At 35.8% G+C, this 22163-nt stretch overlaps 1 protein-coding gene across 1 annotated transcript in view; it reads left to right on the top strand.

Annotated features, from left to right (window-relative positions):
- Positions 1-22163, top strand: part of LOC123312922 (potassium voltage-gated channel subfamily H member 8) — a 276226-nt gene that overhangs the window by 211761 nt on the left and 42302 nt on the right. Inside the window, exon 12 of the mRNA XM_044897510.1 lies at positions 3461-3735. Within this exon, the coding sequence (XP_044753445.1) occupies positions 3461-3735 (275 nt within the window). The remainder of the gene's footprint in view (positions 1-3460; positions 3736-22163) is intronic.

Consider the following 22163-nt stretch of genomic DNA (forward strand, 5'->3'; position numbering starts at 1 on the left):
GCCACGAAACTGATCCCATATCCCCGATTTTCTGAAATGTTGATGCTTGCAAAAAGTGACAAGTGCACACACCAGTGTTTTAGACATCTTAGGTTAGATATAAAGCATCGCGGACTTTTTCATAGAACTTTTCGATATCAACAAAATTGTATTTGATGATCATTTTTCTATTTCATGTTCAGTGTCGGCGAAATTTTCACCAAAAGATACGTGAAACTGTGGGATTACTCTTTTATAACTCCATCAGCTGGTGTCTGATAATTCATTGTTTTGTAAGTACTAGAATGAAGTTCTGGTTTTAAACGGTTCATGATGAATTGCCAAACCTTACAGATTAGAAATGTCAACACAGTTTGAAATTCCCAACTGTTGAACCATAAACAACACCATCGAAACTTCTCATGCAGATAAAAAAACACCCTTTATAAGCATGACAACCAGTTATCGAAAATTCACTGAAAGTATTGATATTGCTTTTCTTCGCTGAACTTAATACCCTACCCCAGGAAGAAATTAATTATATAATAAAACGTTCAACTCGATACCAGAAAATCAGCTTTGCTTGAAAGTAACTTCAACCTCATCGAAATAACTCACAAATCCATTCACGAGATACTTTTTGAACAGGTTAAGTTAGTATTCAAATCAATTAGGTAACTGGTTCACCCTTGAGGAAAATGTTCCTGCATTAATTTACCAGGGGCTGTATCGTTCATATTGTATTCAGGGATTTACGTTCTCCGCAAGGAGGCGAAGTTAGAGATGAAGTGATTGATTGTATAGCTTAAATGTTTTGTTCCAAATGAATTTCGATGTCCCCGTTTAGTCGTTCTGTTAGTTGAGATAATTGAAAGAATTCCGTAGATCTCTCAGTTCATGCAAGTGGAGGTGATTAATTATGTTCCCCTCAATCTACTCGACTTTATGAATAAAAAAAAGTATTTCTATCGATGAAACGGTGTGAATTTCATGCTAGAAATTGAGAAGATATCAACTCCTTGACCATGCACCAACAAGTTGGGATGCTACTGCTCTTTCCCCAAGAGGTTCATTTAGAAAAAAGGGGTTGATTCTCAAAATGGCTGCCAGTCAGACAGCAGGTCGGAAGAAGCTGTCAACCTGTAACTTGATCGGTCGGAAGTCGGCAATATTAACCAAATAATCACCAAAAATACGGTAGGAACACCAAGTCCTCCTGGGACCCAAACGCGGTCGAACAAACGAACGGTCGCGGAAACCGGCACTACACAGTCTACAATTACTAGTTCAAGTTCAAGTTTAAATGGTAGGTAGGTATTTTCAGCCAGTCCAACGGACTAAAGAGAACGGAAAATATTGAAAATGTCACTCCAGGTATGCACTACGGAAGGAATAAAAATGCTACGAGTGGCTTGCCTTAAATTTCCAAACTTGTCGTAATTCTAACTGTACTGCACGGTAAAACACCTTACACAATTTCCTTGGCACCTAGATCTCAACTAATTCGCTCTTGACCTTCAGCGCCGGGCGTACCCCTCTCCTCGGAAAACTTGCCCCACTATGGGTAACTCATCTCTCCATTGAATGCATTCAAATTGTTCGGTCAATCAGCCGGCTCTGTAAGAGACAGAAACAATTGAAGAAAAGGAAAAACTGAACAAGTTGAAAGACCTCTCTCGAGTCAGAAAAAGTTCTGTTGAACGGAAAGAATTCTAAAATATATGAATTCTGAAAACAAAAGACATATACGGTTTCAGCTACAAATATAGGACTAGTCGGTGGAAAACAATGACATAAAATCCATCGGTAAATCCCTCCTATGCTAATATAACGGTTTCCTTCCAACATATTTCGATTGTCAGGTCCCATATTAAAATATCGGTGAAGAAATTTCCTTTTGTGGCGGAGCGAAAATCTGCCTCGTTACAAAAGTTGACGTTCAAGTTTGTCGACTTCGCAAAGTATGAAGAAGTTTTCAAGTGGTTCCGTCACTGAACGATTTGGACACACTGTACAGTGAAATACTTGAATCTTTTGTTGAAAAATCATAATCCTGTGAAGAGGAAATATCAAGTTTAATAATGATGCTTCGCTTTTCACACGTTCATTATTCAAATGTTTGTAAGATGGTTGAAATCACCAAAACTTGTCGCCCCGATTTATTTTTGTAAAAGTTGTTTAGTTTCTAGGAATTGTACATAAATCCTTTTAAATGCCACACACTGTAGATATAATTCCTCCAATAAAATGGTTGGGGAGCCCAAGAGCGAAATTAGGTATTTACTCGAGCGTGTCAGATTAATATAAGGGTAGATACCTCGGACCCTGTAGAGTACCTCTACCAAAAATTAGACCTAGGCTGAATTGGCTGTCAGAATAGAAAAAAAAAATCATTGTACATACTGGAGCTTGTCAGATTACGATGTATGTTGTAATGTGGTTAATTACATGTTGAAAAGTATCTACATATTCTCTTAATCTGACAATTTAAGAGGGACGAAAATGTGTGAGAAGGCGCCAAACTTGCAAAAAAAAAACGTCACGTGTACATTCTCGAGCGCGGTGGCTTTTTTTCTTACTTTGAAGCTAATGATCCCCGAATAACGGGAAAAATATAATCTGACAGATTCAGCTAGTCGAAACAATGAAAATTGGCCATAAAGGTCACAAAAATCAGTTTTTTCGAATTATCTCTTCTCCTGGGCTTCAAATTGTTTTCGCATTCATTATAAAAGTTGTTAAGCATAACACTTTCTACTACAAATTTTGTCTGAAGCAATTCATTCTACGTTTGAAAGTTTTTGAGATATATGGCGATGATTGTACATTAGAGTGGGTTTCTTCATTGACCTTGGCCTTTCGCATGTTTGGCTAAGCTCCTCGCGTCCTCGCCCTTATCGCCCTCTAACTCGAATACGGTTAAGAGTATGTAAAATTAGTTCAGACGAAAGTTGTATGGAATTTTATTATCTACGACTTTTATGATGAATACATAAACGATCAGTGGTACATTAAGGGAGATATTTGAAAAAAATGCTTTTCATCATCTTCAAACTGTCAGATTAAGAACCCCCCTGATTAGGTTCAGATTAATAGGTCAACACGTCTGCAACACCAAGATTTACCATATTTATGAAAATCTGACACACTCGAGTATGTATAAGTAACGATTTTTTGCATTTTCAAATGACCGCTGTGACAACACCTGAAGATTTTTTTACATCTTTGAAAACCTGCAGACGCTTTCCCCACCGCTGGAAGTGGGGACCTATTTTTCTTTCTACCATATAATCTGCAGAGTCCACAAGGTCTCCAAGAGGCTCGAATAAATCCCGATTTAGCATCGACGGCTCCCCAACTATGAAGGATTTTAATCAAGATCAATAATTGTGATGCAAACTCTACTGTTATATCATGCGAATATTAATTCAGAAATGCATTTCGGAGCATCCAACAAAGAACTAATCTATAAAATTTCCAGGAAAGGGAGACCTCGTAGGGAGTGACATAAACCTTCACCTTCAGCACACCTCCTCGAACGGTGTTTCTTCAGATAATAGGGGTGGCGCTGGATGTATAGACATTGTGATTAAGTCAAGCAGTGATGTTCGCGCTTTAACTTATTGCGATCTTAAGTGCGTTCACATGCAGGGATTAGTAGAAGTGTTACGGTTGTATCCGGAATACCAACAGCAGTTCGCCAACGATATACAGCACGATTTGACGTTCAATGTTCGTGAAGGATACGAGGCGGAGGTAAGTTCCACCTTAACAATTTGTCTTTTGGAAAGTGTTGTACATAAAGTATGGAATAAATTCATTTTCTCGCACTGCGGTTTAAAAAAATGTTGCACGTCGAGCTACTGTTTAAGAGGGGCACATTTTAGGCATATTACCTTGCCTCTAGCTTTACGTCCTGAGCGGGGGTGAGTGCCACCCCTAGTTTTTGTAATGGGGAGGGTAGTCGAGTGATACCTCATTTTGAAGGTCTCTAGCTCCAGATGACATCCCTAGAGTTTGAAGTTGCTAGTGTTATACATATTTGTTAACATCACAGCTTGTCAAAATTCCTACTTTTGTTTTCTCAAGCTGTCATATTAACAGAAATTGAAGGAGCAACTTCAAACGTTACGGTTATAACTACCTACTTAAATAATAAACAATAACTTGCTTTACTTAATCAAATATTCAAACTGGAATACTTTTTTTGTGCTGGACAGTATCCCAACTGATCGACAAATTCCCGATGGACCATAATTATAGTTTGGCAACTGATATTAGCACATTCGATTCTAAATATGGTTTTTAAATCCGCAATTATTTCAGGTTTTCTTTATGAACAATATTTTTCAATTTCTGTTAATATGACAACTTAAGGAAACAAATAAAATTAGGAATGTAAACAAGATAACAATATGAAAAATTTGAATTCAGTCTATTGATTAGTTGAAGATTCATTGAACTTTGAAATTTCACTCGAAATCTGATCATCACTCTGTAACGAAAACATTAGAACCACTCGATCCACCTTAACGAATGTTTTCGTTTGTTCCATTATGTTCCTTCAGGGACATCCTTTATGTCTTTATGTTTCCTAAGCTCCTATAAAAAAATAAAAGCCAACCAATAATTGTCCCATTATTTCCTTTCCGGGACACCCTTATTTATGGCTTTATGCTCCTATAATAAAAAATGAAAGCCAACCAAAATTTTTATATGTGAAACAGAAAAACCGTACTATGCAAGGTGTTTCGCCGCGATAACCCTTCAGAAGTTAATGGATAATTAATCATAATTTTGTGCTGAAAATTTGCATGGTGGGGTTTTCGATAATAAAATTTATCCCTTAAATATTCTCAGACCTCTGCAACTTTCGGTTATACAGGAAACTTTTTTATTTCAAATGGCACATTCCTTATATTTTGGCATCATAATTAAGTTGATTGACAATTTCAACAGTGTGCCACACCTTTTAATTAACATGAACGTTTTATAAGTTATTTATCACTTTTTAGAATATTGCCTATGGGGGTTGTTTACAGAAATATCTCCACCATTTTCAATTTTTCCATTATGTAGTAATAATACAAACAGTACATAAGCACTGTTGTAAAACAATGTTTAGACCTAAAATGTATATATATATATAACAGTTCTTTATTGTCTTTAAACAAATGGCCATCGACCTAGGGTCCTTCAGCCTGACCTAAAATGAACAACTTATATTTTCTATTGTTTCGGTGGTTTTCACGTAGAAATAGTTTGACCTATATAAAAAGACGAACAATCACTAAAAGTAAGTTTATAAACTATACATTTACCTAACTTATTCGTTTGATCTTTATTTTTCTTGTTGTATGCACCTAAAATTTTTTATCCTTTTTAATAAAAGCTGATTGGATCTCTTTAAAGAGGAAGAGATACTCTATAAAGGTGAATATGTCAAGAATAATGATAATCGGACGAATAACGCAAATGAAAACTTACTTGTTGTAATTATTTTTTTATATAGGTCAAACTGGTAAAAAAGAATATCAGAGACATGAAATTTTCATCAGGACCGCCGGAAATTCTTCGTTCGTCAACTTCATCGAAGACTTCAAAATTTTACACATAGAATTACAATAGAAATTATATAAAACTTGCATGTGAAATAAAGAAAAAATCTCTTTAAATCTAAGACAAAATGATATTTTTCGATGCCATCGAGGAAATAAGTTACATAAATGGAAGTATCTCTTGCTATATTATCCGATCCCCCGATTCGTACCTGCTCTGTGGTTGCTCTGCATGTTCTGGAAATGATAAGTTCTCCCTCAGATATTAAGGAGTTCGGTATCAAATAATTTAGTTTTCCTTCACCCACCTGAAGATGCTATGTGATAGTGAAACCTTGTTTCATGTTAATTAAAATCATTCAGTTTTTAGTTCAATTATGGATTTTCATCTGGTATTGGCCACATCAATAATTGTACTTCCATTTAAAATCGGACATTGTGAAAAAGTTAGTCAATATAAATACGTATACTTTTATTTTATTGATGGAAATTTTTGTATTCCAATCCAGTGAATCGACTAATACATAATCAGTTTCTCTATGGGACTAAGGCATTTACTGAATTCCTTAAATTACCCCACCGGCAACAAGCCATCAGAACTGTGACATAGAAATTCGTTTGCGCCAAAACATTTAAGCCATACCATCAATTACTCCAACTTCCATCTTGTCGAGCACGTAAATCCTCAAATTCAATATGAATGATACAGCCCCTAGCATATTATTGCAGAAGCAAATTCGTCAAAGGCGAATCAGTTATGTAATTGATATCGTTACGAACTTTACCTGTACAAAAAGTAACTCGTGAATTGGGAGTTATTTTGATGAGGTTGGAGTGAACTTTCAACAGGATTGCGAGGGCTGATTTCCCGCAAGGGTGTAGCAACGAGTTGAACGTTTTATCATCTAATTAATTCCCGCCTAGCGGGGGTCTTAAGTTACGAGAGGAAAAGCAATCTCAATATTTTCATGCCAACAGAATATTGGAACTATATTGCTTCTTAAAGATTCATATCTTTTGCTTCGACTTGAGGTGTGATTCATACCCGACAGTTTTCCTGCTTATTTTTGCTTTAAATTTGACGTGGGAGTATTCTAACAAAATCATTAAAGATAAGTGGATTGGAGGCTGCAGACCTCAGGTTGACTTTCGGGAACCCCGAATTCAAATTTAGATTTCTTCTGTATGGAAATTGCAACCTCTTTTATAAATGATATCAATGAATATTGTAAACGAATTAAGACATCTATATCAATATAAATTTCTCTCTCGAGAGAGGGTTCTGTTTGGAACACTCCGGAAGTTTCGGAAAGCATTAAGTTACCAAGAAAAAAACAAAAGCTTGTATTAGTTCGAAACCAGACATACACACTAACGGTGCGTGAACAGGTGTAACGAAGTAGGTAGTAATTTTTCGGCTTTCTGAAAACATTGTAAATATCGCACCTAGATGCTTTCCACTACTACTTCTTCTACGTGAGGTGCCTCAATGGAGTACATTTTAGCGGCGTTACACTAGCAGGGCATCTGAACAAATTTTGTTATTAGTAATCAGTGTAATATTACACAAGCAGGCCACTTCTAATTATCTATATCTCTGTAATGGTAAGATAAAAACTAAATACCGATTTGTAAGGAGCAAAACGAGAGAAAACGCTAGGGTGAAAAGAATTTTTTTCTCCGAAACTGCGTTATGTTAAAGGGCCAAAACGAACGGACTGATGAGCAAAACGAGGGCTTTGGATTGAAACCAATATCGGAAAGATCCGTTGAGGTGCCTTCTATTGCAATATTACACCAACAGGGCACTTTTAATCATCTATATCTCGGTGACGGTAAGTGGTAGAGAAAAACTAACTGCAGATTCGAAAAGAGCAAAACGCTGATATCCTACTCGCTAGGGTGAAAAGAAAACATTTTTTCTCTCCAAAAACTCATAAAGTATAAATGAGCAAAACGAAGGGATTGTTGAGCAAACCGGAGCAAAAGGAGAGCTTTCGAATGAAACCAATATTGAAAAGATCCGTTGAGGTGCCTTGCTAGTGTAATAGATATTACACCACTGAATTGTCTATAGCTCAATGTACCTACATGTGAGCAAAACGAGGGCATTAAAATTGTAAAAATTCTTCTAGGTGGCCTGCTAGTGCAACGCCGCTTCACATTTTTGCATCGAGCGTCCAGCACTGCTCAGATTAACAGTGTAAAATGAATCTGACACCTAACAATCATGTTCTACGGTGAAAACTGGAGTTATCTACAGTGATTCTATCAAACACAGTGGCGACAATTGGAAATTTAGCAAGAATATGGAGGCGTATACGCACAGATTTCAATGCTATGATCTCTAATTCGGAATGCGGATTGGCTCACGTCACGTCATGTGACCAAATCCGCCATATTCTTGCTAAAACGATGAAAAGCGAGACCACAATTGTCGCCACTGTCTCGTTAGAGTCACTGTACAGTTATCCCGCCGTCAGCGCCCCTATGCGGCTGCCACCCAACTAATAGGGACTACCCTAATGTCGGTAAAACAGGAAATGGATACTTAGATAGATAGATAACCGTCATTTAGAGCAATTGGCCATCGACCTTCGGCCCTTCAGCCTGTTTTCTTAATATACATTTTTCTTACAATACAATACTAATACAAAAAAAAGTTTCGTGTTAAATTCATCACTGGTATTCGTGTCCTGGCTTTTTAAATATAATCAATCATGTAGTGGCTAAGAGGACAGGGGAAAATAAATATAAATAAATAATTTCGTGTTAAATTTCAAATGAATATATATAGTGTCTGCCTTGGCTGTTTTCTTGAAGAGCTGTAGAGTACAGTAATTCGTTTGTTGGATTGTGAAGTATATTTTTCGGGTGCCTCATTCTTGTAATGGTTCTAAGGGCTGTCGTCTCTGCTTCTTCGATATTCCTCCATGCAGGTCTTTTACAGTTGTTGAATATTGGGTGTGCGTATTCTAATAGACCAATTTTGTGTTTGGCTCTAGATATAACCTTCCTTTTATGCCCTTAGTATGGAGATTAAAATTTAATTTATTTTTAATTTGTACTCCTAAGTACCTCATTGAAGGCGCTGGCTGGATATAGTTTTGCCATCAAGGTGTTGAGTAGGTGACAAAGTTGTAATTTGATGATCAATTATGAAAAATTGTGATTTTTCTATATTTATTTTCATTCTCCATTTTTTTAACCAATTCTGAATGCATACTAGTAGATCTTGTAGTTTCTTTACGCACTAATTCAATGTTTTTGCATGTTATATCAGTCGTCTGCAAAATGCAAGACGTAAAGATTACCATTGCAATATTGTATGTAACAAAATATGTTGAACAATATAGTTGACAGTGGAGATCCTTGAGGTGTATCTTGCTCGGAAAAAAAGTCAGAAGTAGTTGTACCCACTTTCACTTCTTATTTTCTGTTTTGTAGGAATTGTTTACACAGTACAATATAAAAAGAGTATTATTGTTGATAGGAAATAAAATTGAAAATACAGGAAATTTTTTTTATATCCAATTGAACATATTATTATTATATTCCACTCTGGAATATCAAAATACATATACTGCATTCACATTTATTTTAGCAGTCGGTTGGCCATGAAATAATTTTCTCTCTCTTATAACTTAGAACAGAGTAAGAACATGAAATGTCGTTAATGTCATAACGCCGTTGCCACAAGTTATATCAATTAATATTACGAAAATGCCAAAAGTGATTAAAAAAGAGACAGGGTTTCAAAAAGTGCTATTTAGAATTCAGGTCCGTTCATTTAAATAGTTATGCCCTGATATTCTAAAATCCACAATACGTCAGACGGTATAGCGAACATATTCAATGTAAGAGAATAGAGAATTTATATTATGTTTCATCTGAATCTAAAACGACTTATATTTCAGCTGAATCCAAATTCCACAATCAGAAAGATTGTGAATGAAGAGGATGAAAAAAATTTCCTTCTATTGGGAGACCCAAAAAAGTGGCATTTGAGAATTTTATGTTTGAGTGAATTAATGAGAAAAGTTTACTACAGGATTTTCGATTAACGTCATCGTAGAATAAGTTCCCGAAAATTGATTTTACTATTTTTCATTTGACTTGTCTTATACATTGTAAATGTCTTAAGGTACCAATAAATACCTCATTATTATTATTATTATATCAATGCATTAAGATGAACTGCCACAAATACGAGCCAGTTGTCCTTCTAATTGTTTATTCATGTGAAATTTTTGTTCAAAGGTGAAGTTCATCTTGATTGAAAATTCCTTTAATTCCTTTTACTTATATTGATGCAAGATGATTTTTGTTGAAGAATTTAACATTCTTGTAATTATCTGTTGATTCCTTCGAGAGAAACCCATTCCCAACCAGTGCAACATATGCATTTCATATTCGGGTTAATATTTTCGAAATCTACATCTGATGTAATGTATTCAAACTTTAGCCAAAGAAGATAACGAACATTAACTCTCCTCAAGCTAGTGCATATTATGATATTATACTTATCTCTTGAATTTTCCATACAAATAACTGTATTTGGTATGCCTTCAATCAGTTTGTATAAACTTCAATTATGTTCGTCACATATTTTCCGAAGAGATTCGACATTGTGATAAAATACGTAATAACAGAAACTTTGACGTAGAACGGCAACATAGCATTGATTTAAAACCCAAAAATGTTTTGACAAGCGTCATAACCCCACATTTTTATACTATACAGAGTGAAATGTGTCAAATTTCCATGGCCAACCGACTGCTAAAATAAAAGTAACGGAGTATAGGCTATACTCAAAAACATGAGGTAGGTACTCAGTGAAAATGATCCGCAAAAAGAACAGTTTTTTGACCTCATGCTTAGGACGGTCTCTCAGTGATGAGCCTCGACATCCTGAGACCACTCCCGTGCTCCATTAAGAGGAAAATTTTCTGTCTACCTGTCTATCAAAGAAGTTCCTGACAAATGTATGGCAGATGGGAAACGCCGGTTTCGGACCAGCAAAAAAACATCAAGTAAAATAGAGGTCTCCTAATTTTTTGTTCGAGAATCTATCACCAAATTATGTTGCATTTCGCGACACCTGTACCCAGTGGAAATCAACAGCTATTGCTGAAAGTAGCATATTTTTATATTTGAATTTGCATCAGTTGCCGCTTCGATAATTTCCAGAACCAGGCCATTCATTGAAGAATAAAAGAAACCTCCTTCGTATTGTTCTATTTTCTGCGCCTTTTCAATATCGCCAATGCGATCTCATACTAAAAGGCGAGCAGCAGAATTTTCTCATTATAACAACCTTCAATCAATCATATCAATTAATCAATCCTCTGATATTCCAATTAAAATATTGTGGTCTGACTGAATAGTCAACCCTTCACGGTACTCCGGTTTCATTAGTTAGCGTTTATTGGTCATTCTCTGATGGGATCAAATGATAGCGTGACATAAATAAATTGATACCAGTAAACGATCAAAATTCATATATCGTAATTGGACAAAATCGTTATCTCTCGGTTTCCATGCTACGCCATTTATATGTAAATTCATGAAGCTGCTTGCCCGTTTAAGTTCCATCTGAATCCCTTTCCTGATTTATATTACCACTATCTGGGCTAGGATTCTCAAATGTCCATAGGGTTAGTATGGTATGAGACAATGCAAAATCGACCAATAAAAATTTACCGATTATCTGATGTGATTCATATGTCCAGTCAAATTGTTCTAATGGCTTTAATAGTGACATTCCTCCGTTCATATCTTCAGGAGAGGACGTTTTATTTGGGTGTTCCTCAAAGGAAGTTTTTTGTGATTTTTCTGCTTTCTAGCCTTCTATCTATTGTTACTGAAATTATATTAAAAACGAAAATCGAGGGAAAAGATTAGAAGAAGCAGTTAAACATATGGAAGATCCAACTTATCACCCTCTAGCTCGAAAACGGTTGAGGGTATGAAAAATTGTTTCAGATAAAATTTGTATGGAATTTTATTATCTACAACTTTTATAATGAATGCAGAAACGACTAGAGGTACAGGAAGGGGGATATTCAAAAAAAATTCTTGTTATCATCTTCAAACTGTCAGATTAAGTAAACCCCCCTGATTAGTGTCGGATTAATGGGTCAACATGTCTGCAACACCCAGATTAACCATCTTTATGAAAATCTGACACGCTCGATTTTTTTTGCATTTTCAAAGGACCGTACGGCCAGCTCCACCACGGCAACTGTCAGATAAACATGAATTTATTATCAGAGACACGTATAGGGCATACACAGTATCTTAATCTTACACCTGACGGTTTTGTTTTACATCTTTGAAAACCTGCAGACGCTTTTTCCATCGCTGAAAGTGCATACATCATAGAACCTTTTCTCTTTCTACCGTTCTCTGATTCCAAGCAGAGGCGAATGGCTCTGTTTTTGGTTTACTGATGGCTCCAGAACCAAACACTGTCCTGGAGCCTGAGTCTTCAGCCGTAGATCGCTGACCGAACTCAGTGTTAGTCTGGGCGGATTAGCTACAGCATTTTAAGCTGAAATTTTCGCCGTTAATCTATGCTCCAACCATCTGCTTGACATGGGTTGGTCGGGCAGGTCAATAAAAATCCCAACGAATAGTGAAGCTGCCATCAAATCTCTCGAGGATGACAAATTCTATTCTGCACAAGTACACAAATGCAGATCTTAATTCTCCAAATTGGGGTGTCACAACAGACTGCAACTTATTTGGGTACCTTGACACTCAGGCTTCAGAGGCAATCAGTTATCGGATGCTCTAACCAGAGAAGGTGCAACAGCTCAGCGTTTATTGGCGCGGAACCTACTGTGGGAAGTTCTAATTTCTTAATCGGGGAACGAAACAATAGCTGGATGAGGTGGATGGTCCTGGAATATTGGCACAACCGTCAAAGAACCAACCAATGGCTAGGATTTTCTAGAACCCATCTGAGATCTACATATAATGGCGGTTTTTACGGAACATTGCAGGCTCAGAGCTCTCTTACACAAACTAAGTATCGTCAATGAATCATTCTGCAGGCTCTGTCTAGAGGAGGACAAAACCTGCCACATCGACACTATACACACCCTGAAAAACTTTCAAAATACAGAGATCTCGAGGAACAAACCAGGACACAGTGGAAGCTGAAACATCAAGACCATCCCTATTGTCATTTCATCTACTGGCCTGATACCGAAGAAACTACTAGAGAACTTGAGGAAACTTCAGTTGGACGGAAATATCTATAGAGTCATGCAGGAGGCGATTCTGCTGGGAGCGGCGAGAACTGTATGCAAGAGTACATGGGGAATGCAGAGGAACACCGTCTGCTTCGACAGGAAGTGCGGGTGATTCAGGAGTCCAACCGACGCGCGACGGCAGGAGAAAAAAAGTGAATAATAAAGCTTTCATCAAAACTTATTCGAAGACTTGATGATGACTGAAGAAAAAAATAAATAATCATAGGTACATAACTTGTCCTTCAATTGCACTGGGAGGAATATCATCTCCACGTCAAAAATCTTCTGCTGATCTTGGTGGAGGATCACCCTCGTCGTTAGAAATGCCTTCAGTACTCAAATTAATAATAGTCAAATCTTGCTTTTGACTGGGAGGGTCTTTCGACCAGGTCCAGTCTTCTAAGTGATGATTCTTCTGTTCTTCAGTTGTTCGAGGAACGCTACACAGGACCCTTATTTTGGGGAATCATCTCCCATAGATATACCAGTGGTTATTCAGTATAAAATTGGAAAAACGAGAAAGAAATTCAAAAAACTTCTGACACTTCATTGACAATATATGAAAAAAAAAAACATAATTTATCTAACATACTATCAACATCATGCATAAATAAAACCATCAAAGAATGGAATAAAATGGACTAAACATATCAGAAATATCAGAAATACACAATCATCAACAAATATGATTGAAATAAAATAAAATTTAATCTATTGATTCTCTGAAATGACAACTTTTCCTCTGTTGAAATAAATTCCGTATTAATTCTGGGTTTATTCTCTGTACTGAGAACTGAGACCTAAAAGAGAAACCAATCTAATTCTTTTCTCAGATCCTGATTCTTAGTGATCTTGCATAAACCTACCATATGTTCCGCTCTGATGGAGGAGAATGAATCCTGATATTCCATAAATTTCGGAACACGGGTGAGCATGTATCAAATGTTTATTCTTCAGAATAGAAGCCATTAATTTTTTGTGAAAGGGTGTTCTCTGAAGTTCTTCCTCTTTAACGGATAGAACGAAATTCTTGGAGAAAACCTGGAACTAACTTCTTCCATTAATGTGGAATATTTACGTTGTTCGTGAAACGAGACGGCTCGACCGAGGATTTGTCGCTCGTAGTTCGGTATTGTTTCCTAATGTCCTATATAAATTTTAACGACAGAAATAATATCGTGAAATAACACATTGTGGCAAAACTTACACAGACAGTGTTAACAGAAATATTTTGTCCTTTTACCCATCCTATAGAAACTTTCGTCGAAAAGGTAAACAATTTTCGCTAAATAGGGCCAGGAAATTGTTGCGTTTTTCACGAATAGAGTTTCTCTTGATCTACAGAAATAAATGATTTTTGGTCTGATCCTACATTTAGGTATTGCCGAAATTAATTCAGCTACGGGAAAATGAACAAGTGTTATGATTTAAATTCCAAATCGAACTATCTCACCATCATCATTCAGGGTATCACCCATTCCATCGAGGAAAAGTAGATGATGACCTTTGACTTTATCAAAGTAAAGCAACTCCCACCTTAGGGCATAAAATGGATTAGAGGGAATGAGTGATTTTGGCTTAATTATGACCTGACGCACCTGAGTAGCGGACATGCTCCTAATTTTGATGATCGATTGTGGCTGAACCACTTAGGAGTTTTGAATCATTTTGATGTCCTCTTCTACAAAAGAAGTAGGAAATAATTTTTTTCAGATTCTCTCCTATGAATGAAAATTGCAAAAAAAAAGCAATGTCGAAGTTTCTTGGTCCTCAAAACTTAAGCCTTGAATGGAAATTATTCCAAACTTTACTTATGCTCTCTATCATTTGAAACCATTTCCAGCTTGTTAGTAATTTTTAGGAACCAAAACCCTAATTTTCCTTGACTATTATTGTTTCCTGAGTTTTATCGTACAAATGATAGTAGGTATTTCCGTAAAAATTACAATATGTCGTTTGCTCTGTATTTCAACAACCAACCAAAAGCCGCCATGATCTTCTCGCCTTGCTTTGGGATGATCGACCTTTTGAAATGGGCTGAGAGGATTTGAAAATTTTCGATTCCAATGAGCTCATAGCTATAAAGATTCCGTACAATGGGGAATTCTCCTCAATTTGGGTTATCACTGTATATGCAAGTTTGAAATGAATTATTATGAGTTTCATTCATGATTTTTTCAAATTCCCCGCGGAAACTATTCAAAGTCATCCTTCAAATATGGGGTTTTAAAATTCAAATCGCTTTGTGCGCAGTTTACGATTTGGCAACAGCGCATACAAGACAATGAAAAGAAAAATGTCCGATCAGCTTGTTTATAAAATAACAGCTGTTGATCTACAAGCGCGTACTTACTGGCGAGCTTCAACTGCAACCGGCCATAAAAATCCCATAAAATTTTACGACCTTCCTCGTTCGTCGCAGACTTCATAGACAGCCATCTTCGTCTATCTCATCAAGATAATGCATTTGTTGTCCTTTATTATCATGGCATATTTCAGTCGATGTTGCCAACTTGTGCAATCGAGATGAAACGCTTTAAACTTTAAATACCCATTTTAATTTTTCATTTTTAAGTGCTTAAAATATTTTTTTTTTGGGAAACGATTGAAATAGTTATTTCAAAATGTGCCTTTTCAAAGATATTTAATAAAAAATACATAATTTTCGTCACAAGGAATATTCCCTATTCTGCATCGGAGAGTTGGTAGATTAAGCTTATATGCATATATTAACTGCAATGTTTATAGCTATACAAAACCTTGGCCATCGATGAAAGTTGATGAGGTTGATTGGTGAAGAATATGAATGGTATATCAAATAGAACTGATTCAGCATCATAACAATGTTTATTTACTCCTACGTGAAAATGAATTATTACTTTGCTAACCCTTGTTTCAAGCATTCTCAAATGAACAATAAATACTTCGAAAACTTTCAGGGATGGGCCATGATTGCAACAGGGACAACTATTGTTATATCCGTCTGTCACTTTCATTCTGCAAAAATGCTAAAACGGCAGAATAAACCTACAACTCCTGCCAGGAGAGCATTTCAGATCGAGTTACAAACTAAAGTTTCACGTTTTCAGGCTATTGTATTGGCTATCCGATATCAACTTCAACTTTTTCCTCGATCATCAAGATCATTTCAGGGTCAAAACCGCCCTTCCCAATGGGACCCAATTCTTCTGATCCCAAAAATAAAACGAGCGAATACTCGATTTCTCTTGCCAAAAAAAAATCAAGAGATCTCACCGAGTAAAGGCATTCGACCTTGAAGGTCAGAGTCAAGGTCGAATTCATCGTGGCATACTCGTGAAAAAATTTCTTGGCAATAGTTTTCTCAGAAATGTTCTTGCCATTCCGTTAGTATTGCTTATTATACTTGCGGGGGCCTCAAGTTCTTGCTCTTTTCATTTTGGGCGTTCAAAGAGTCCCCTACGAAAAAACTCATTCGACCCTTAATTGACCTTGAAGGTCAAGGTCATGGTCAAAGCAAAGTCAATATCTGGTAGTTAGAGCAACTTCTGAAACTGCCATAATATGTAGAATTCTTCTTCAAAATGCTGTCTAGCCAAATTATTCTGACAATTCCGATACTTTTGTGATACCCTCTATATTTCTGGAAAAATTGACATATTCCGAAAAAAGCAACGATTTTTGATGAGAAATATTTCCATACAAGAATCGAGTGCTCAAGTTTTGATTAAATAGGAAATGGATCACGCCTTTATAGTAAGGCAGGTAAATAATGAACAAATTAATTCAGATGCATAACATCCGCAGATAATTAAATCAACGAATGTTACGATCTAAATCAAACTAACAAACTACCATCGCTCGGAGTATTACCAGAATTTTCATTTCGTCGACAAAGAGTAGATGCTGACCATGGTTTCGGTCTTATTTGACCTCGTCAGAGCAACAAAACTCATTCGTCAACTAAATGCTATGAGTTGCCGGCTCCGTTTTGATTAAATTTCAATAGTCTATTACTGGAATATTTCGGCGAGTCTAGAAAAACAGCAAGTAAAATATAGTATGTACTCACATATTACATATGTGATTTGATGAGACTCATCTTGTATTCATAGGACATCCATTAACTATCTATTATGCATTTGATTTTCAGTGGACGATGGGGAATCAACTGGATGTCCAATAGATATTATGTGCTTTCTGGGGCAATTTCAGTCATATGTTGACCAATTAAATTTCGACGCTGAAGGACAGGATTAGAACTGGATAATGCATTCAGGCAGCTAATGCTCTACTTCAGCATCGTTCTACAACACAATTCATACGTTCGTCTGTGATTCCGCTATTATATATCCCACTCTATTCTGCAAATCGACCGTGTTGAAATATTTTAAGCCTCCCTCGTTTCTCTTATCTCGTCCTTTGTGAAAATTTCCAGTATCTCTCGCCGTATGGAAAGTGCTGTATTGGATTCCTGTCAATTAATGCTTTCGTTAATTAGAGAACGAACATAGGTATGTGATGATGGTTTTCAATATACGAGGCCGAAGTGAGATACGAAATGATAGTTAGCGAGTTGTCAACTCAAAAGAGTTTGTGAACGATCATTAAAAAGAGAATCCTACAGTGTGAGTCCCCAACTAACCCATCTTGGAATAAATACTGTGAATCGAGGAAAGTTTTTCTGTTATAAATATGCTCGGACAGATTGAGTAGTATTTTTTGATGTGGGGAAATGTTATTCAGAGTTTCCAAATTTGAGATATGGTGTCATCGATAGGGCAACGCTAATTTTGGTATGATGTAATAAACAACAAATATCGATTGAAATTCAATCTGGGAGGACTCTGCATCTTCTGAAACTCTTTAGGGTTTTCACTCCCAGTCTCTGAACTATGTCCAAGAAAATCCTCCTAGCCAGGCAGCTAGGGAACACGAAATTACCTTCAGTGAGTCACTGAAGATGATTAAATTTTGCAAACAAATTATGAATCTATCATACAGAATTGTTGTGAACATAGAAAACGTCCTGTTTTCTGACTAATCACTTCAGGAACGTGTTGAACGACCATCTGTCGACGTCCAGTAGATCTTTTTCCAACATACGGCCTTCATTTTCCAATTTCTGCAGTCTATCGGTATTTACGTTCGTTATGTCCTGCTCATTTTCGGTTTCTATGACGCTGTCCTTTCTATAGCGCAGAGTGCTATGATTTTCTTCCTTATTTTGTTAGTTTTTGAGTGATATTCCTCACATATTTCTTTCGATAGCCCTTTGAGTCTCACAAATTCTTTCCACATTCCTGCGTTGGGCCATGTCTGATATCTCTAAGTTAATTATGGCAGAATACAACTATGCTTGGTCCATCTTAATTATGAAAAATTAAATACTTATTTCCGTCACTAGACGATTCAAGAGGAATCTGCGAGGGACGCTTGTATAAACGTTTTTGGTACTTTTTATTTGAATTCGTAGCCACATCCTATTCAAAATTAAAAAAAAATATTGTGTGAACACATTGGGTAACACTATTTTTCGTATTTCGAGATCTTGGGCGCAACGAGCGAAGCAAAAATATGATCATTAAAAAAAAAGGCTTTTCCCAACTGTTTGCACAAATAACTATTTTATACTACTTATAATTTATATACATTCTATTTAGACGAAGTTGGGGTTGAAAGAACATTGGGACATAGGGACTGATCAAAATCTCGATATGAACTGTTCGACAATTTTCAGTTCTGTACAATAAGGTCAATAAGGACTTGAAAGAATCATACTATGAGTAATTATTAAAAGCCTCCAGTTCATACAATTGCAATCACAGACAAATACATCAGTTGTATTGTTATGTGATTAATCAACTGAGGAAGCTTTCAGTTTTTTCATACTCTAGTCCTGCTTGAATCGATCAAGAGTAGGTACTGTTATGATCCGTTTATTACTCCTTTATTTTATATTAAGAATTAATTTTATATTACAAAGCAACGGAATCGTAACTTATAAAAAGCAAATTATTTCAATTCGTCTATTCAAAGAGTGACTTTTCTCAAATAATATTCTGACTGACAATTCTCTACCTTTTTTTATGTCTCTATGCCTACCCAAAATTTTCTAACACAGCAAACTAAACGAAATTATTTTTAGAAAATTTAAACCATAACAAAATCCCCAAAATTAAAATATTTATTCCCCAAATTGAAAATTTTGGGAATAAACATTTTAAATTTAACAAACTGAATTTCACACACACGAAAAAAAATTCATCAATTATTAACCTAAATCTTTTTTCTTGAACTTTTTATGTTTTCTCCATTTTTTTCTCTTTTTTCTCCTTAAATAACTCTCTCCAATCCATTCCACTCCCTTTCTCACTCTTTGGATGACATTCTCTCATTTCATGTTCCTTGTGTACTTCCACTTTCTTATACATGCTTCCTCCTCATCATTGAACCATAACAATGCTCGATCCACCAATTCCTCAACATTCCCAATTAATGGCACCAGTACAGTATATTTTCCTTTTACTTTTCCATTGAAATTCCATTCTTGATCCCCCAACTTGACTATTCCTGACGGAGAATTTTCTTTGTACATGACTACTTCTGATGTTTCATTTTGTTTGTCTAAGTTCTCTTTAATTTTATTTATATCTGTATCTAATTTCTCTCTCACCTCCTTTCGAATGTTATTTTCCGTTGTTTCCAAATCTTCCTGACATTGTCTCATCATCATACCAATTTTCCTGTCTATTTTCTCTTCTGTTTTATTGACTCGTTCATTAAAAATTTCATTATTTTTAATGAAACCTTCTTCCATTCTATTTTCAAATCTTTTTTTTATATCTTCCAATCTTTCTGCTGTTACTTTTATTGCTCTCGAATTTTCTTCCATTTTATTTTCCATTCTTTCCTCAAACTCTTTAAAATCTTCTTTCATCTTCATTAAAAAATCAAGTATAGTAGAATTATTATTTTTTTGTGCTCCAGCTGAACTCTTGTTTCTGGATTCAATATTTTGAGTATTTCCATCACTCAACTTGCCCCACGTTGGGCGCCATTTTGTTACGATCCGTTTATTACACCTTTATTTTATATTAAGAATTAATTTTATATTACAAAGCAACGGAATCGTAACTTATAAAAAGCAAATTATTTCAATTCGTCTATTCAAAGAGTGACTTTTCTCAAATAATATTCTGACTGACAATTCTCTACCTTTTTTTATGTCTCCATGCCTACCCAAAATTTTCTAACACAGCAAACTAAACCATAACAGTACCTACCTATAAATTTTTTTTAAATCCATGTTTCGTTGAAGAAAGTAAATAGGTATGTAGTTTTACCGTTATTCTTTGATTCTGTACCGAATGTAGACATTGAAAACGTTCATTCTTTTTTATGCTTCTGGAAGCATTTCGATAAATCTTCATAAAATTAAAAATCAACGTTGGTTGTAATACCTTACACAAAGATGTATATCGATTGAAATTTAATCTGGATAGACTCTGCATCTTCTGAAAGACTTCCAGTCTCTGAAACAAAATCAATACAAAAACTGAAATAATCGATTTGCTCCTACTTAAATTATTGCACTAATTTGTCAGGATCAAATCAGATGGAAAAAATTGTTGCCTGGCAATGAACGAAAAATGGAACTTTAAAGTGATAAAACTTCCTAACGTTTCGGACTCTATATCAGACTTCTACATCAGACAAATTCGTGAAAATCTTCAAAATTGTAATTTCTCTCCGTGTGTTGATAAACTATAATTCTGAAAATTTTTACGAATGTTTTTCAATTTCTTTTGTTCAATCCTGTAAGTATCGACCCTTTCTGGTTTTGTTTGTAGTTGGTAGACGTAAAAGGTTTTTTTCCTTTGCTTGCAAATAGTCTAGTCCGTTTTATGAGATCTGTGTCCAGTTCCTTCTGAAAGTTAAAGTATTCATTTCGAAATGAATGTTTGTTTCAAAATAATTTATTATTATTTTCCGTCTCCCCTTTCGTCATCCATATATAAAACGACTCATTTTATGTCCTATTTGTCATCCAATTTATTCCCCAGTTATGCATTGAAATTGGCTACGACCAATATAAATGCGCAATTTTCATTCCTCATAGCTGCTGTTATTCTTTTGAATAATGACTACAATCAAGTTTATTGATCCTTTTGGGCATTAGAAAAACGTATAGGCCAAGTCATAAAAAATAGCATACATAAGAGAAAACAAAAAAAAGTTAAATTTAACGAATGGAGTACGAAACTTCTCAACACTATAGTAACATGTAACATTCGTTGATTAATTATAGGAACTTTACTTCTCTCTTGAAAGAGTTTCCATTCATTGATTATAGTCTACTGGGCAAATTGTTGTATAATTTTATATCCATGTAATTTGGTAAGGACTCATTTTTAGCTTTAGTATCAGTGTGTCATGTTTTATACTCATGAAAGTCAGAACATTTACTTAAGGTGGTTATAAATAAGGTGGATCTAAATAAGGCAATTAATAATTAAAGTACTTGGGAAGAGAAGAATACGAATACGAAATTGACTGAAATCCATACAACATGAATCACATATCCGAAGTTCGTATGATTCGTTTTTCGGAAACGAACTCCCAAGGAGGTCTTCAATGTTGTTAATAAAACCAACAACATCCTTAGAGGCTTTGACCGTTACCTCGTGAGTATCCAGGAGCGGTTTCCCCATATGAATGGTTTTTTAAGTCAGCCAGCTTTGGATACTTCCTTACCATGTCTTCAGCTGCTTCTGCTTCTGATCCACAGAGCCTGCAAATCTTATCTGCTACAATCTGATACAAATAATATTTGTACCGACGTCCGATAGAGCCCTGTCAGCAGTCCCACCATCACCCGAAGCTTAGCTCGTTTACAGCTTTAGCAGTTTTCTGGTGTAGGTCAGTGAAATCACCGTGTTTCACCGCTAAACACTTCTGGACTCACTCAGTCAAAGAAGTTCATGATGATTTCACCGACCTACACCAGAAAACTACTAAAGCTGTAACGATCTAAGCTTTGGGTGATGGTGGGACGGCTGACAGGGCTCTGTCGGTACAAATATCATTTGTATCAGATTGCAGCAGATGAGATTTGTAGGCTCTGTGGATTCACCAGAGGGTTTTTCTATTGTTCAACTTTAATTGTTGGACCGTGGCCTAATATTGGTATTTTCCAAGCCCACAGAAAGGCTCAGTTTCAGCAGGTGTTAACCTGGCCTTAATGTTTTTTTTTTGCAAGTTCTTCGGCTTTTTCATTCCTTCAACACCACAATGCCCTGGCACCTATAATAGAGTCACTTTATTGCCTCTGGACAGTTGCTTCATGGTTTCTTGATAGGGCTGTATGGAATATATCTGTGCAGAC

This window comes from Coccinella septempunctata, chromosome 5, assembly GCF_907165205.1.
Source record: "Coccinella septempunctata chromosome 5, icCocSept1.1, whole genome shotgun sequence".
NCBI classification, from domain to species: Eukaryota; Metazoa; Arthropoda; class Insecta; order Coleoptera; family Coccinellidae; genus Coccinella; species Coccinella septempunctata.